Below are 17606 nucleotides of genomic sequence, written 5' to 3'. Positions count from 1 at the left end.
ATTATAAAATAATGTTTCTCTATGTTGGGAGATGGGGTGGCAAGACCTCCCAAATCCCTAGATTCAGTAAAAGGTGAGCAAACTGATAAATTATTTAATTTAGCAAGTTACTTCCTCATGAGGCCAGGTTGGTGGTGGCTAGCCATGGGTGGGCCATTGAAGAAACGATGGTGCTGATAGCCAGTCACTAGCCCTTCAAGGGAAGATAACTAAATTTGTGAACCAGTTGCAGAGGGTGTGATGTCATCACAGGAAAAAGTGCCTTTTGCAGCAGGTTTTTGAAACTGAAGTTGCCAGAGTGACAGGTGGCAATAGGCTGCACCAGGAGACCAGGAACAGAGGTGCTTGGCAAGGAACTATATTGGCACCCCTTTCCCTGTCCCCTTGCACCCTTGGCATGGAGATGTTGACTGCCCAGAGCAGTGGAGGAACAGCCCAGGGAGTGCATGGTTGGGCAAGCAGACTCATGGCTACTCCGAACCAGAGTGGAGTGGTGTGATTTTAGCGCTAACCTAGCCATTCCCTAGGTATGTCCCTGCCAGGGAGCATGGCTGGTTTCTGCCATGGACTCAAGCTTACTGAAGTTGAGGGAGCAACAAAAGACACTCTTGAGGTGTAATGTTCTGTACCCTTCCACTGAAGGATTCAGGTTGTAAATATGTGTAAATAAACCGTAATTCATAATACACTATAGCCTCAGTTGTGCCTTAATTTTCTAAAGTAAACACAAACCCTGGTTAAGTGCCAGGATCTCTGGAATCTTGTGTACCGCTTGGCTGAGACTGCAACTATATATCTTGGCCCAGGATGTTGGTCTTCATCAGGCTTCGGTTTCATGCGATATTCGGCAAAATGGTTGATGAGTCTCTGTACAGCTTCCTTGGAGTGCACTGTCAAGGCTGTGTCATCTGCAAACAACATCTCTTGGATAAGGACCTGCCACACTTTCATCTTGGCACGGAGACATGTCAGGTTGAGCAGACCCCCGTTGCTCCTTGATTGAAAGTACACCCCGTCTTCAGTCAAGCTGAAGGCATATGAGAGCATCAGGGAGAAGAATATGCCAAAGAGAGTTGAGGTGAGAACACAGCCCTGTTTCACACTGCTCTTTATAGGCAAGGCATCTGAGGATGAGCCATCATATTGGATGGTGCCACACATGTTCTCATTGAAGAAAACAATCATCTTGTGAAGCTTAAGTGAGCGTTCTATCTTGCTGAGCAATGTGAAGTCCTTTTGACTGACTAGGTCAAATGTTACATATATAAAATGCTTTCGCACATAACATGCTTATAGCCCATATAAAACGTTTTGAAGAGCACTTGGGCTCCGCTTTGAAAATAAATAAACAAATAATTATTATTCTGCCTCAGAAAAGCCATTCTTATCCCTGTTTATTTTTCTCACACCTCATAGCCTGCCCTGCCCTGTCCTCCTTTCCTGCTCTTATTTCCTTCAGTCAGCCTAACATCTTTCTTATAACACATTGTCTCCACAAAGCCAGAAACTACGCAGGACTCCAGGTTCTATTGATTTAGCTCTAGGGGGGAGGGGGGTGTCTCTGCTCCAAACAGCATCTGCAACCATCAACTCAGCAAGACATTCCTGTCTCCCACTTTTTCACAGGTAGGTGTCCTGCTGTGAGCAAATCTATATTTGCTGTAGAACTGGTAAGGAAGCAAAGAACAATGGACATGAAGAATGTGTGTATGCAAAGAATAGCACTTCGAAGAAATATTCCTGTAAGACTATTCTGAAATATGTGTAAGCACACAGGTACTTAGAATGTTAGTGCAAGGCAAGCTCATTCAGTTAAACTGCCTGTTAGCTTCAAGCCCTTTTTTCTAAAAACCTGTCAAATTATAACTGAGGTTAGCTGGCTAGGGAAGAGGCGACTGGTTCTTTAGTGATACTAGTTTTGGGGAAAGGGACAAATTGTTTTCACCTGACTGCAGTGGCTTTACATTCTCTCCAAAAACCAATGTCTCCCTGTGACTTGTATGGCCAAAATTAAAATTGAGCTTCAGATTGTGACAAATACTTTGCCAGTAGTATATGCAATATGTCAATACTTGTTTTTATGGAGAAAATCTGTGGCTGATGGAACAATAAATAACTTACTGGGAAATAAGTTCCACTGAAATCAGTATCACTGCTGAGTAAACATAATTTGGAATAATCTGTGAAACAATGGAATACATGGTATGCAGTTAACTGCTTATTAGATTAGTATAAATTAAGGCATCTGACAGATCAGTACAGAACATAGATGTCCCAACCACTTCCTGTTTCTTCTGGCTACAAGGAGGAATTGTATAAATATCCTTGTGGGCCAAATGTTAGAGGATATGCCCGCTTGTAATGAGATGTACATTTAGATAATTTTCAATTGCTGGTAAGCAAGACTGCAATCCTATGCACATTTACTTGGAAGCAAGTTCAGTTGTATATTGAACTTGGGATTTACAAGTTCTGTATCTGAAGAAGTGTGCATGCACACGAAAGCTCATACCAAGAACTAACTTAGTTGGTCTTTAAGGTGCTACTGTAAGGAATTTTTTTATTGGGATTTACAGTACTTTTTGCAAAAGCAAAAAATTCTGAAGGCTACAATCCCTCATGCACAATTACTAGGGAGTAGCTCCCCTTGATCTTTATATAAGTTACTTTCAAGTACCGGTAAGTATGTGTAAGTTTTGGGCTGTAACAGACAAATGACATGCTCAATATGCAGTCCTATGCCAGTTACCTGGGAGTAAGCCCCACTGAACTCAGTTCTGAAGTTAGTGTGCCCAAGTGTGCAGCCTTTGGTTTGCTATTTAAACAAAAAATCCATCCATCTTTCTAGCCTCAGCACTCTTGAAATGGATCTCAAAGTAAAAAACAACAACAATCCAGTAATACCACAATGTTGTAGACAATAAACACACAGCACTTCGTTAAACTAATTGTCTCCCATAAGAGGCAGTAGTGACCATCACCTTATTTGGTTTTAAAAGAGATTTAGACAAAGGCTATCAGTGGCTACCAGGGACGCGGGTGGCGCTGTGGGTTAAACCACAGAGCCTAGGACTAGCCGATCAGAAGGTCGGCGGTTCGAATCCCCGCAACGAGGTGAGCTCCTGTTGCTCGGTCCCTGCTCCTGCCAACCTAGCAGTTTGAAAGCACATCAAAGCACAAGTAGATAAATAGGTACTGCTCCGGTGGGAAGGTAAACGGCGTTTCCGTGCGCTTCTCTGGTTCGCCAGAAGCGGCTTAGTCATGCTGGCCACATGACCCAGAACCAGTACGCCAGCTCCCTCAGCCAATAAAGCGAGATGAGCGCCGCAACCCCAGAGTCAGCCACGACTGGATCTAATGGTCAGGGGTCCCTTTACCTTTACCTTTTATCAGTGGCTACCAGCCACAATAACTATGTTCTACCTCCACCATTAGAGACAGAGTTGTAGAATTCTGAATACCAGTTGCTAGAAACTGTAGAGAGAGAGATACTGTGCTCAGATCCTGCTTGTGTCTTCCCACAGACATGTTCAACACCTTGCTTGTTGGCCTGCAGGGTCCCTCAGGGTTCTCTTCTGTCCCCATACTACTTAACATTCACATGAAAATGCTAATGACACCCAGCTCCTAAATCCAAGGAAGCTGTCTCGGTTCTAAACTGGTATCTGACATCAGTAATGGAATGGATGAAGGTGAACAAACTGCAACTTCATCCACATAAGACTAAGTGCTATGGTCAGCTGGAAAGCAGAACAAGGAATCCAGCATGTGCTGGATGGGAGTAACACTCCACCTGAAGTCACAGGTTTATAGTTTGGGCATGCTCCTGGACTCAGGCGTGAGCATGGACAAAACATGGTAAACAGATAAAACATAATTCAGCTTGAACTATCAGCATCTGGCATTCACAACAGGATAACTTATACACAGCTATAAGACAGAGATGGGACTGCAGAACATCTTCATTTGCTCTACTGAAAGGCCAGCTGCTTTAGGCTCCTTCTTTCCTTGAGCTCTTTACATTCCAGCTGGTCACTACAAGAACTCTACAAAAGCAACTGTCCATCTCACTGTCTTGTCTACTCTGACTGGCAGCATCTCTCCAGGGTTTGGCGCAGGGCCTTTTTCTAGCCCCACCTGGAGATGCTGGGGATTGAATTGGGGACCTCCCTGCATGCAAGGGAGATGCTCTACAACTGAGCTGTGGTGTTGTATAGAGTGGTCACTTATATTCAATGCCAAAAAAGAGGAAAGAATAACCAAAAAGTATGTTTTATGTTTGCATAAAAATTGCATATACAGTACTAATTAATAGTAATAGATGCAAATTTAGAAATGATTAACTATAAATACAGTACATCTCATCATTGTGAGGAAGGCTATGATTAGAACTGTGTGCCAGGTGATCTGACAGCTCATTCTGCTGTCCAAGTGCTAACTGTTGAACTGTTAATTTCCCTTTTTATGGCTCATTACACTAGGCTTGGACCGAACACCACCTCAAAAAAAGAAGACACCTTCAAATAGAAGACTGCCCTCCATTTGAAGGACACATGGCCACTATAATTCTGTAACAAAAAAGTGCCTAAACTTGCTTCCCTGCTCCCAGTGTCTCCTCCCTTTTCCTTTTGCTGTCAGACTGCAAGCCTGAGAGCAGGGACTCTTATTACTAATATTATGACTAATATTATGAACAGGTAGTATTTGATGATGGTATTTTAACTGCTTTATTTTCCCATTTTCCATGGATTATTTTTTTTACGTGCACCACTTAGAAATGCAAATAAAATAATTAAGCCCCATATAAATCTATTGAATATTTTTTAAATGCAAACTGCTTTGGGGTCACTTGGTGATGAAAAGTGATATATAATTAATATGTTGTTCTGGCAGCCTTTTTTCAGCTGAAGAACAGGGTAAAAAAAAACTTTTAAACAGACAGAAAGAAAACAAAGCTTAGGCTGCATACACACTAGGGACAAGGATCTATGCCATGCTTCCTCAACCTCGGCCCGCCAGATGTTTTGAGACTACAATTCCTATCATCCCTGACCTGCTAGCTAGGGATCATGGGAGTTGTAGGCCAAAGGTTGAGGAAGACTGATCTATGCTCTCATTGTTTATAAAGTGCCATGTACATGGACTATTGTTGCTGCAGCTGTTAGGATCCTGAGGAACTGCCTTATACCGCATCAGACCATCGGGACCATCTAGCTCAGTACTGTATTGTCTACATTGAAAGGCAGCAGCTCTCCAGGGTCTGCAGGCAGGGATCTCTCCCAGCAGCCCTGCTTGGTCTGAACAGCAAGGACCTTTGCATACCGATGTTGCGGTTAGCTATTTCATTATTATTTCACAAAAAGGACTTGCTGATCAGAAGGTCGGTGGTTTGAATCCCCGCGACGGGGTGAGCTCCCGTTGCTCGGTCCCTGCTCCTGCCAACCTAGCAGTTCGAAAGCACGTCAAAGTGCAAGTAGATAAATAGGTGGGAAGGTAAACGGTGTTTCTGTGCGCTGCTTTGGTTCCCCAGAAGTGGCTTAGTCATGCTGGCCACATGACCTGGAAGCTGTACACTGGCGCCCTCGGCCAATAAAGCGAGATGAGCGCTGCAACCCCAGAGTCGTCCGCGACTGGACCTAATGGTCAGGGGTCCCTTTACCTTTGTATACAGACTGATTGTAAGGGGGGGGGACTACCTGCAAGCAGTTTACCCAAAAATTATCACTACAACCATAATTTAAAACATGCAGAAAGCAATAGGTAAAGGTAAAGGGACCCCTGACCATTAGGTCCAGTCGCGGACGACTCTGGTTTTGCAGCGCTCATCTCGCTTTATTGGCTGAGGGAGCAGCAGAATGGGCTAAAACAAATTAAAACCCGTACAAATTTTCTAAACATCTGTCCAAACTTGTCTAAATAACGATGGCTTCGGAAAAGAACACATTGAAAAACCCTGGCAGGAAGTTTCAAAATGTCGGGGCCCCCACGCTAAACGATCGAGTTCTTACAAACGCGGCCGCACTAAGCAGATACTGTTCCCACTCGCCCAGACCTTCCATCCGTTACAGCCGGCCGGCCGGCCGTCGCTCCAACCACATTTGCCTGTCAAAGGAGAACGACGCAAACTGGCCTTGTCGGCCGCCGTAGGTGCTGGCTTTAGCTTGGGTTTCTTCTGTTGCCCGGCAACCGAGCCTGGGGTTCCTTGGGCTAATCAGTCAGCGCGTAGAGGGGACTCCTCGCGGGTCGGAGTGACGTCTGCGTGGAGGAAGAAGAGGAGGACGGACTCTGGGACCTCATAACGGGGTGAGATCATCCAGCTTGCTCATTTTGGCCCTCGGGGCAGGGTGACCAGAGGAGGGGCGGGTTGCTACCTCGTTCTCACAATGGACGGGTCCAGGCAGCTTGGAGGAGCAACGAGGGGCGAGACGACCACTAGGGGAAGAGGGGACAAAGGAGAGAGAGAGAGAGAGAGAGAATAAATCTTGCGCATCGTAACCGAGAAGTAGCCCCGCTCTGCCCCCAATATAGCGGGCTTTATTCCCAAGTGAGCATGCATAGGATTGGGTCTGGATCCACAATGGGCAGTTTGTTATGCACAGAGGCGAGTAAGATTGCATGTTAACTGCAGGTGACCCTTTTTGCAGCTCTGTAACTCGGCGAGGGGAGCCGGGTGATCTCTGGCTGTTTAAGCAGCTGCTCACAAAACCATTAAAAGAGCAGCAGCATTGAGGCAGGAGCCACAGACCTACTGGGATTGAGCAGGGTTTACTTCCAAGTAAATGCGCACGTAGGATCGGGTTGTGTGTTCAGACAGGTTGGCGGTGGAGAATGTAATTTTGGGATTGCTGTAATTACCCAGAAGTGGCCAGATGAATATTAATTCACCCTCCTGGCTAGAGAGTAAAATGTAGCAGCCGTAACATATGTTATCATTTCAGTGAGAGAAGAGGACTTGGATTTTAACTGCCAAGATGCAGGCATTAATGCCCGATCCTCAGATTTATGTTGAAAGAACCCTGGCCATCATTAAACCAGATATCATCAACAAAGAAGAAGAAATAGAAGATATAATTCTCAGATCTGGATTCACCATTGTTCAGGTAACCTGAAAAGAAAGACGTTTCATGTAGTCAAGTGTAAATCGAAGTGTGTTTAAAATTAGCAAATCATATAATTACAAGGTCCTTGCCCTGATTTAAAATTATGCTTTTGATCTGCTAGTCATACCAAGCAGTCTCTATAATCTCTATAATAAACAAATATTTTTGTGTTCAAGTAGAACACTGTATACTTAGAATATGCTTTTGTTTATTTGTTTATTCATATTATGTATTTGTATCTTGCCTTGCAGGATATAACTTTTGCAGGTGACTTATAAGAAACATCAGTGAAAATGCATTAATACAATAACAATGAAAATATCAAAAGTCAGGATCCTTTCTGCGCAGCAGTGAGTGGTAGGCAGCCCTGCCAGCTGAAGCCAGTACAGTGGTACCTTGGTTTAAGAACAGCTTAGTTTATGAACAACTTGGGTTAAGAACGCTGCAAACCCAGAAGTAGGTGTTTTGGTTTGTGAACTTTGCCTTGGAAGCAGAACATGTTCTACTTCCTGATGAGTGTAAATTGAGTCCCCCGCTGCTGTGAGAAAGCACACCTTGGTTTAAGAACACTTTGGTTTAAGAACGGACTTCCGGAATGGATTAAGTTTGTACCTGGTTTTATCCACTACCTCCAGAGTTTTATGGTTTCTTCAAGGCAGTGACTTAAACAAATTGTTCAGATATAACAAACAGGTTATTGGCATCAGTTCTTTTTTTTAACATTGGATTTTCTGTAGAAATGATGAAACCAAATTAAATGGGTGTGTGTGCAAGATATGGGCTAGGACTTTGATACCACAGACATTGTGCAGATGCAGCAAAAAATGTGCATGCACCAGCAGCACCTATCCCACAATAAGCACCTGTCATGTCAAATTAACATTCTTCTGCCTCACAGTACTCAAACTCAAAATAGGTGAACACCAGTTCAGACTCATTATACACCATCATTCACACACTATCACAACAAATATTTTTATTGTTCAAATGTGTTGGCAGATGTTTGCTGTTGGCTAAGACTGCTAAAACTTAATTCTACTTCCATAGTTTGCAATAGCAAACTAATGTTTGAAACTGGCCACTTGATGTCGCTATTGCATAGCTATAGTCTTGGTTTTAAGAAAAAACACGCAGTTTCAGTTTTGCAAACAAGTAGTTAATCATTGTTCTTCCCAAAATATTTCTTCTCGGTATATTTCACTTGTTATACTAGCACAAAATTTGAACAGTAATATGCTTTATTACAAAGAAAAGAAAACTTACCATGAGCCAAGTGAGCTGAGTTGAATTAATATGTTTGATTTGTATCAGATAATGTGACTATTGAGAATGGATTGACCCTTTCTATAGAAAATCTGATGTTGGGAAAAACTCCAACCACATCTGCTTACAGATCCTCCTAAGACCTCAGATGAGACCAAAGAAGCTGCCTTATGACAAGTTAGACCACTGGTCCACTTAACTCAGAATTTTCAACACCGAGTGACAGTGGTTCTCCAGGGTTTCAGTCATGAGTGTCTTTTTTAACCCTACCTGGAGATGCCAAGGCCTGAACCTCGCACTTTCACTGTGGAAAGCAGGTGTTCTATCTTTTAGAGGAAAAAGAAAGAGATCTGGGTATCATCATTCATCAACTTACTGGTGGCATCGGACTCCATATTTCCAAACAGGCTTACCAAATTGCCTTATATTGGCCTGATTTATACCAGCACCATGTGGCTTAGCTGCTTAGAAGTGCAACTGCGTGAAACTTGCTGCAGGATAGTTGTGTGAAGTAGGTCCACAAATGCTTGAAAAAGAGAATTTGCGGTGATGCGATAAAATAGAAAAATTGCCACAACCATGTTGGGAGCTGCTTCACAGAAATTGCTTTTCATGTGGAACAGTTTGTGTGGTTCAGGCCAAACGTAGTAAACATGAAAGGGAACCATGCATGGCAAGGGAGAGGTGGGAATAATCCAGTCCTGCTGCCAAGGTCACCAGCACCCTGTGATCAACATCAATAGTATTAAAGGCCCAAAACTGGATCATTGGTAATTCCTCCATTGAACTCCAGGTGGCGTCCATTGATCAAGATCTCAAGCACAATCTTGTCTGCTTTTTCCTTTCCTCCCTTCACTTTTGAGCCTAGGGCAGGTATCAGGCTGTACTGTAGAAGTATTGGGAAAGCAGGGCCTTTTGCTGCCTAGGGTAAGGACAAGAAAGCATCTGCTCCCCATTCCATGTACTGACAACTGACTGGACTGGCAGCTGAATCTTACTTTCACAATTGTGAAGGGATAGCATCTTCCCCAACACTTCAGGCTAGTTTAGAGGGCCATGCAACAAGTCGCATAGCATACGCAACTCTGTCAGAGGGGAATGGCTTGGGGTGAGGGAGCTTAGGATGAACAGCCAGGAGGCCACTGCTTCCCCTCATGTTGCCTGAGGTGGTCTCCTCACTTGTAGGCCTGGCTCTGGAAAAGAGATTGCTGGAAAATAAAGACCAATGCTTGCCACCATTTGTCTGTCTTGAGAGTGCGTCTGCAGGGTTGAAATCAAACTGCTGCGTTAGCAGCACCCAAGTGACCTCCCTGGGGTGCCAGCCTGCGGAGCGTGTATGGAGGTCCTGGGCTGCCCAGGCAAGACCCCCCTCTCAGCCTTGCTGATGTAGTCCAGCGGAAAGCAGAGCAATATGTCTGGTACCAGCTTGGCTGCAGGAATTGCCGGAAAAAGACATACAAGACACCATATCACCATCTTAGAGTCTCCACTCTGGATTTCTCCCAAACATATAGCAAAAGGCAGCAGAGGTTTAGAATCAGAGTTTTCCTTTTCCTAGATGGGCTACCTTACCAGGTAGACGAGCCCTGACTTCCCTCTACAGCATGTGCCTTCATTACTGTTGTGTTGATCCCACCTGCTCAGTCTGCCAGAGCCTGTCTTTACATGCAGGGGAAGTCCCTAACTCACCAAGGGTTTTTTAACCCATCAGTTGTTCTCACATGGATTAGCCGGCTAATCGAAGTCATTTTCCATGATGTGGCTGCAGTCGCATGCTGGCAGTTTCTAGGAGCCACAGGTGAGAGCTGAGTGCAGGGTGGGAACTAAAGGTGGACAAACTATCCCAGAAGAAACAAGACGTGTCCCCATGAGAGGTATGACCCCTCTGCTAGCACCCCATAAACCCAATACTTAAGTAATAAGATATATTAATGCTAACTGTAGTGCTTTATTATCTTGGAACAATGGTTTTAAGGAGCTTTTTCTCTTTCCCTCTCTCTCTCTCTCTCTCTTTTTTTTACAGAAACGAAAGCTCCAACTAAGCCCAGAGCAGTGTAGCAATTTCTATGTTGAACAGTATGGAAAAATGTTCTTTCCTAACTTAACATCTTATATGAGTTCTGGACCTTTAGTTGCGATGGTTCTCGCTCGGCATAATGGTATCTCGTATTGGAAGGACCTGCTTGGGCCCTCAAATACCATAGTAGCCAGGGAAAATTTTCCTGACAGGTAAAGTACTCCATTCACAGGACTTACGAACCACCTACCCCCAAATAGTCCAGCTGAAGTTAATGGATATAATATTTTCAATGTTATAACCGTTCTTTTACAAAATGGGTGTAGGGTTGTGAGAGTGAAGTTCAAAATAATTCACAGGGCCAGCTTATCACAAATTCATTTTTTATGGTTTACAGGCAGAGCAAATCAAATTATGGGACTCCATCATGCAGTGTGACCACTGACAAACTGCCAGTGCAAACACCACTACCTCCTAACCCTGTTAGCTGCTGGGGCCATAGCCAGGGGAATGCCCCAAAGCTCAGTAGATGCCACAAAGACGTGTCCATGACATCCATAGCAATTCCACCAGCAGCCGCCAATCTAAACACACCACCCAGCAAGCATGCCCGCCGCATCCAACACAACTGCCTCAATCAGCAACGCATGCACGTTTCACATGCTTCAGGGTGACACCATAAACAAAGCACATAGCCACAACAGGATTCCAAGAGCACTGTCACCACACTTCCTGCGGCCACCCACACACCACCATTTGTGTTTGTAGCTATGCTTTTGACACATGAAGGGATAATACCGTATTTTTCGCCCTATAGGACGCACTTTTTCCCCTCCAAAAATGAAGGGGAAATCTGGGTGCGTCCTATGGGGTGAATGCAGGCTTTTGCTGAAGCTTGGAGAGCGAGAGGGGTCGGTGCGCACCGACCCCTCTCGCTCTCCAGGCTTCAGGAACACATCCGCAGCCTAGGCAGCCCTATGGGAGGTCCGGCAGGGATGTCTAGGCTGCGGATAGCAGCCTGCTGCCCAGTGCGAGGGGCGCCCTGAAGCAGAGCGCCCCCCGCGCCAGGCAGACATCCGCAGCGTGGGGAGCCTTGCCGGAGTTCCCGGCAAGGCTCCCCACGCTGCGGATAGCAGCCTGCTGCCCGGCGCGAGGGGCGGCCTGAAGCAGAGTGCCCCCCTCGCCAGGCAGACATCTGCAGCGTGGGGAGCCTTGCCGGAGTTCCCGGCAAGGTTCCCCATGCTGCGGATAGCAGCCTGCTGCCCGGCGGGCGGGGCTCCCTGAAGCAGAGCGCCCCTCGCGCAGGGCAGACATCAGCCAGCCCCCACAAGCTCGGGGGACAGCAGGGAGGCGCAGCGCCGCCATCCCGCTGTTCCTCGACCTGGTTCTGTTTCCCCGACCTGCTTTGGGGGGGGAAATAAAGGGAATTTCCCCCCCCTTTATTTCCCCCCCCAAAAAACTAGGTGCGTCCTATGGGACGGAGCGTCCTATGGGGCGAAAAATACGGTATATCCAGGGTTTATGTGCCACTGTGCATTGATTGGCCACGGTGCTCTGCTGCATTCAAGAGCACACCCATCCTATTGTCAGCAAGGGTGGGGTCGGTTATTCCCAAATCAGGCCTGCCCATTGTTTCCACTTCTACCAGCCCTTTCATTGGCAAAGGATCCACCTAGTTTTGGCTTTGAGTGGGGCTTTGATGCGACCAAGCACACCCCTCCCCCTGCTTGCATACCCTTTCAGGGCCATTCTGCCAGGCACTTTGGCAACAGATGTAACCTCTGCCCATTGGGATGTCTGTACCAGGCAAATGGTTTTCTACTGGGCAAAGGGAGGGGGTATTCTACAGGCATGGCTCCCCTCCATCAAAAACCTTGGTTCTACCATATCCAGCTGCCTCTCGACTTCCAGATCAAACATATTTAGCAAATTCAAGTCCAGGCATGTAAGGCCTGGATACAGTCAGCCCAACCAGTCTGTGCCACCTATACTTCTTCAATTTAGGATACATCTATAGGTTGATTGCCCTTGGAGAAAGGAGCAGAGTAATAATGGAGTGAAGTAGGAGAGGCAACCTTTATGTTATATACGTGACTTACTATTTTTATGCACATTTTTTCAATTTAATAGACCAAGTTATTTTTTATATTAAAAAAACCCAATTAAACATGTTAATTAGAAGTTTATTATTATACCAGTGACTGAATATATTAACACGTCTCTATGGTTTGTAGCTTAAGAGCAATTTATGGGACAGATGATCTAAGGAATGGACTTCATGGCAGCACCAGCTTTTCCTCAGCTGAAAGAGAGATCCGGTTCATGTTTCCTGAAGGTACATAATTATTGCCATCTAGAATTAGCATTACATAGAGGAAAACCATCTGTTCTCTCCCTCCCTCCACACCTGCCTCATTCAAATATAGTCTACCTTTTAGCGCAGCTTGTTTCTCCCTCTGCACTGGTATGAGGCCAGAGCTGGGATGGCGGTTTCACTCAGCGGTATATTGCTGGTGAAACAGCCACCGCTACAGCTTGTTGTTCCCTCAGGGCGCTGGTGGCAGAAGGACTCAGGAGCGGCCGTGCTTTCACTCACAATATACCAGTGAGTGAAGCTGCCATCGCATTCTGCCCCTCGTACCAGTCCCAGGCGATGTATCAATGCATTGCCCAGGCCTAGCCACCAGTCAGGAGTGATGGAACCTGGAGTCCCACAGGGCCAGAAGTTCCCCATCCCTTTGCAAACCATACTGCAAAATGATGTGCCTTGCTGCGTATATGTGTCTGCCTGGTTTTTTTTGTAAGCAAGCAAAGGATTATATTTGACCTTTTGTGGAAGAAGCAGCCAACATGTTGCTGAACTACACCTCCCATCATTCTTGACCTTTCGTCATGCTGGCTGGGGTTGATGGGAGTTGAAGTCCAACAACATCTGGAAGCCCTATATTGGCTTTGTCAGCTTTACAGCTTCAGATGGAAGCATTTTTGTAATTTCTGAACTTCTCAAATCTGGTACAGTTTGTATATGTCAGACAATATTTATGATTCAAGCATTTTTAAAAGATGTCCCATATAATAGTAGAAGTCTTTCATGTGGCTGGCGCTAGCAACTCCCCTGGAGATAAAATACGTTTTCTCTTATAAATTGGATAGATTATATGTTAATCCTTCCCTTTGATACAAGTTCCAAAGTAGATAACCCCAATCAGCTTTGTCCTGTATCAACAGTGTGCTGAAGAATCAGCCCCTATGGCTCCTTTAGCCTTAAGGTCTTTTAATAAGATAAACAAATCTAGGGTTTATCCATGTGCTGTGTTCAAGCTTTGCAGTTTTTGTTTAGATGAATGTTAACAAGCAGATTTTCAGTTATTTTCACATTCAACAGGAAAACTATATTGAGGTTCTTGAAATGGCAGGATAGTGAGGAACTGCTCAGCCACAGTGCTTCTATCTTGCTAGGATTCAAGTTCAGCTTATTTTTCCTCATCCATTTCACCACTGTAATCAGGCAATGGCCCAGGGCCTACAAGGCCTCTCCTGATTGAGATATTATGGAGAAATAGAGCTAAATGTCATCATCATACTGATGGCACCTTGCCCCCAAACTCCCAATGACCGCTCCCAACGGCTTCATGATAGCACTGGAGATAAGATAAACAGTAGAAAATGGAGCCCTCAAGGATTGGTATGGGGAACTGTGTTGTTATTTTATTCATAAACGAACTAGAGTTAGAGGTGAGCAGCAAGGTGCCAAGTTTGCTGATGATACCAAATTGTTTGGCATGGTTAAAACAGAAAGCCATCAAGAAGCGCTCCGAAAGGAACTCTGCAAACTGAGTGAATGTGTGGTAAATGGCAAATGCAATTCAGTGTAAACAAGTGATGCATATAAGGGGGCGGGATTAATACCACATATAGCTCATGGGGTCTGAACTGGTGGTGACTGACCAGGAGTGAGACCTTGGGAGTCATAGTGGATAACTGAATTAAGATGTTGACCCAATGTGCATAGGAATATTAGAAAAGGACTGAAAATAAAACTGCCAGTATGATAAAGCCATCATACAAATCTGTGGTGTGATCACATCAGTACACTTCTAGTTGCCTTACCTCGAAAAGGATGCCATAGAACTGGAAAAGCTTCAGAAGGGGGCAGACAATTCAAGAGCCTAGAAAGCTTACAACATTTGCGGATTTAATGAGTTTAGAAAAAGGGTGGAACATGACAGAGGTGCATGGGATTATATGCGGTGTGGAGAAAGTAGTCCCACTCATAATACTAGAATTTGGGGTCCTCCAACAAAACAATGTTGAAAGATTCATGACAGATGAAATAAAGTCCTTCACACAGTACATAGTTAAACTATGGAATTCTCCCACAAGATGAAGCAGTGGCCACGAACTTGGACAGCTCTCAAAAGATTAGACAAATTCACAGCGGTTAAAGCGATCAATGTCTACTAACCATGATGGCTATTGTCCTCCACTGTTGAAAGCAGTATGCCTCTAGTTTCTGGGGGTCACAAGAGAAGAGAATACTCTCACACTCAGGTCCTGCTGTGAGCTCCCATGGACATCTGGCTTCCAGTTGTGAGACCAGGATGCTAGACTTTGGTCTGATCCAGCAGGGCTCTTAGGATGGGCTCTTCTAATTCAGACATTACACTCTGTGAGCATGAGGTCTACTTCCAGCCTTGTCTGAACAGGGTCTGGGGGCAGGGGAATATAATCTGAACCATTTGAAAGAAAATACCAGGATCTCATACTAACTACACATTTATCATGTTAGAAACTGACCATCTGGAAATGCCTTTGTTCATTATCTGATGAATTAGAGGTGGCTTAGGATAGCTTTCCCCGCCACTATCCCAAGGTCAGCTGTTATTATTTGTTTCTGTAGAATAATTTCATTATGTGATAAGACAATGAATTCAGTAAAGTTTCATGCTGTATGACATTGGGAGCAACACACTGTATCTGTTCTCTGCATTGTTTGTGAGAAATAAAATAGCTTAGCTGCTAATAACTATAGAGAACAAGCCTAAAATAGGTTCAACATTTGAAGGTAATAGATTATATAGTTTTATATCTGTGGGAGGAATTCAACATTGTGTTAAGTAGATTGCTCTGTCAGCACAAGCGTTTCTCCTTGCCTGGTGAAGTGATCTGCCTCCTCGGGCTTTTCCAGAGCCACTTTGGGGAGCAGGGAAAGAAGGAAGAAGTCTTCTTGTGCTAGCAGAAGTGTTTGCCACAGGTTTCCACTAGCAGGGCTCTTTAGCTGAATCTCGTTCAATACGTTGGCAGTAAAATATGTAATTCCTTTTCCTAGTGATTATTGAACCAATCCCAGTTGGGCAAGCTGCTAAGGATTACCTGAGCCTTTATGTCACCCCCACCCTGCTGAAAGGACTTACGGAACTGTGCAAGAGGAAACCAGCAGATCCTTTTGTATGTATCACAATGACTGTCACTGTCAAGCCTAGAACACAGTTGATGGTCTCGGGTTGGTGCGGAGGGACCTAATTCCACCCCCACTGCCTATGAGGCATGCCTATGTGGTATCAAGAATGGGAATGCAAAAGAAAAATTGACAGCAAATAAGAGCAGTACTTTTCTATCTGCATATTTAGTTTGGATCCATCAAGCCAGAATACCCATGATCAATTATTCTTTGCATGTAAGGAGCAGTCTAGACTGCCTGCCTCCTTCCTCAACTCCTCAGACAAACAGGTTCATTAAAAAACAACAACAAAGGTGAGAATCATTGGAAGCAAAGTGTATTGGTTTTAAGAAGTGTTCCCCTTTTAAGAATCAGTTGAGGAAATGGGAATTATTTAGGGAAACTGGGTAACTTGGGTTCATTCTGAGTGAGATTCAATATGCAGAGATGCAGGACTTGAATTCTCCCAATCAGCAAATATTTTGTTCATATGGAAATGAAATTGAAGATAACCTGTTTCTTCTTTTTTCTTCTATAGACATGGCTGGCTGATTGGCTAATTGAACATAATCCAAACACACCTAAATTGCGACATAATGTGATTATAGAGGAACCTTAAGGAGGAAAAGTCAATTGCAAGATGTTGAAACTCTTGAGAGACTGTCAGTTAAAAACATAATTATTTAGATTTTGCCGACTACTGTCTTTTGCATTTCTTATTAATATTAACATGAAATAGTTTGAAAATAGTATACAGTATAAATAAATCTATATTTGGAACTTGAATAAAGAACCATTTGTAGCAAACAATGGATGTCAAATAATGTAAGAGTTGGGTTAAAGTAAATTACCCACAATTGCTTTTGGGTTTGCGATCAGCTGAGAGGTGACTTCTTTTCATTTATACTGCTGTTAACCAGTTCTTGTTTCAATTTGTACAGCTCTTTGCAGATGTTACACTTGACCGACAATTTGTGCAATAACATCTTGAGTCCCAGTGTTTATCCAAAGTCAAATATGTTTATTCAAAGAAATAACAGAGCAGAGCTACTGCCCACCCCCTGCCCAATTTGTTGCTTTCCTCAAGGCATATGGTTGGCCACTGTGGAAAACAGGAGACTGTCCTAGATGGGCCCTTGATTGGACCCAGGAGAGCTCTTTCCACCCAAAGTAGTTCCTCTGTTTAATTTTAGTCTCTGATGACCTGCAAAAATCTAGAGTTGTAAAACTTCAGGAATGACATCAATGGAAGATTCAATCAATTTTCTGTCACCCCAAAAACCCCTATTCCTCTAAAGATAGGAGCACATAGCTGCTGTTTATACACTTGCTTTAAAACAAATTATGTATATATCACAATGTATTCAAGCCTCCTACACTAACTGTGCAGTAGGCCTTGCACACAAATACTCTAATGACTATTTCCAACTTGTTTCTTATATATTTACACCAGTCTAAAATATATGGGTTAAATCCAATTGTGCCCTTATACTCCCAGATCCAGGAAGACACCTTTGCTAATGAAATAGGGAGGTTGATTATTTTTCTTCAATCCCTCCTCCCCACTGAAGCCACCTGTGTCATCTTTATTGCTTTTTTGGACATCCCAATGTTTATTAATAGCCATAGATATAAGGAGGGCCCCTTGCCTATTTAGAGCTTAGAGAGAGAGAGAGAGAATGAATGAATGAATGAATGAATGAACGAACAAACCAGGAATCTGTAAAAATGGTCTTCCATGGGACGTGGGTGGCGCTGTGGGTTAAACCACAGAGCCTAGGGCTTG

The 17606-nt window shown here is 44.2% G+C and overlaps 1 protein-coding gene across 2 annotated transcripts; it reads left to right on the top strand.

Moving 5' to 3' along the window:
- Nucleotides 1-6139: 6139 nt before the first annotated feature.
- Nucleotides 6140-16630, top strand: NME5 (NME/NM23 family member 5). 2 transcript variants are annotated; one of them, XM_082213136.1, is made up of 6 exons: nt 6140-6303; nt 6939-7100; nt 10387-10592; nt 12615-12715; nt 15710-15828; nt 16359-16630. In XM_082213136.1, the coding sequence occupies exons 2-6, from the start codon at nt 6972-6974 to the stop codon at nt 16437-16439; spliced, it is 636 nt and encodes a 211-aa protein (XP_082069262.1). In that variant the 5' UTR covers nt 6140-6303; nt 6939-6971; the 3' UTR covers nt 16440-16630. The 2 variants fall into 2 exon arrangements, with proteins under 2 accessions (XP_082069262.1, XP_082069263.1); XM_082213137.1 differs by lacking the exon at nt 6140-6303 and adding an exon at nt 6316-6544.
- The last annotated feature ends 976 nt before the right edge of the window (nt 16631-17606 follow it).

The sequence above is a fragment of the Podarcis vaucheri genome (assembly GCF_965113315.1).
Source record: "Podarcis vaucheri genome assembly, chromosome: 2".
Lineage (NCBI taxonomy): Eukaryota > Metazoa > Chordata > Lepidosauria > Squamata > Lacertidae > Podarcis > Podarcis vaucheri.
This window is presented reverse-complemented; position numbering and strand designations above follow the sequence as displayed.

Excerpts from the sequence above, each read along its gene's own strand:
- NME5 (XM_082213136.1), top strand. The coding sequence starts at position 6,972 with ATGCAGGCATTAATGCCCGATCCTCAGATTTATGTTGAAAGAACCCTG. Across the intron at positions 7,101-10,386 it reads CTGGATTCACCATTGTTCAG|AAACGAAAGCTCCAACTAAG; the intron begins GTAACCTGAAAA and ends TTTTTTTTACAG. Across the intron at positions 10,593-12,614 it reads AGGGAAAATTTTCCTGACAG|CTTAAGAGCAATTTATGGGA; the intron begins GTAAAGTACTCC and ends TATGGTTTGTAG.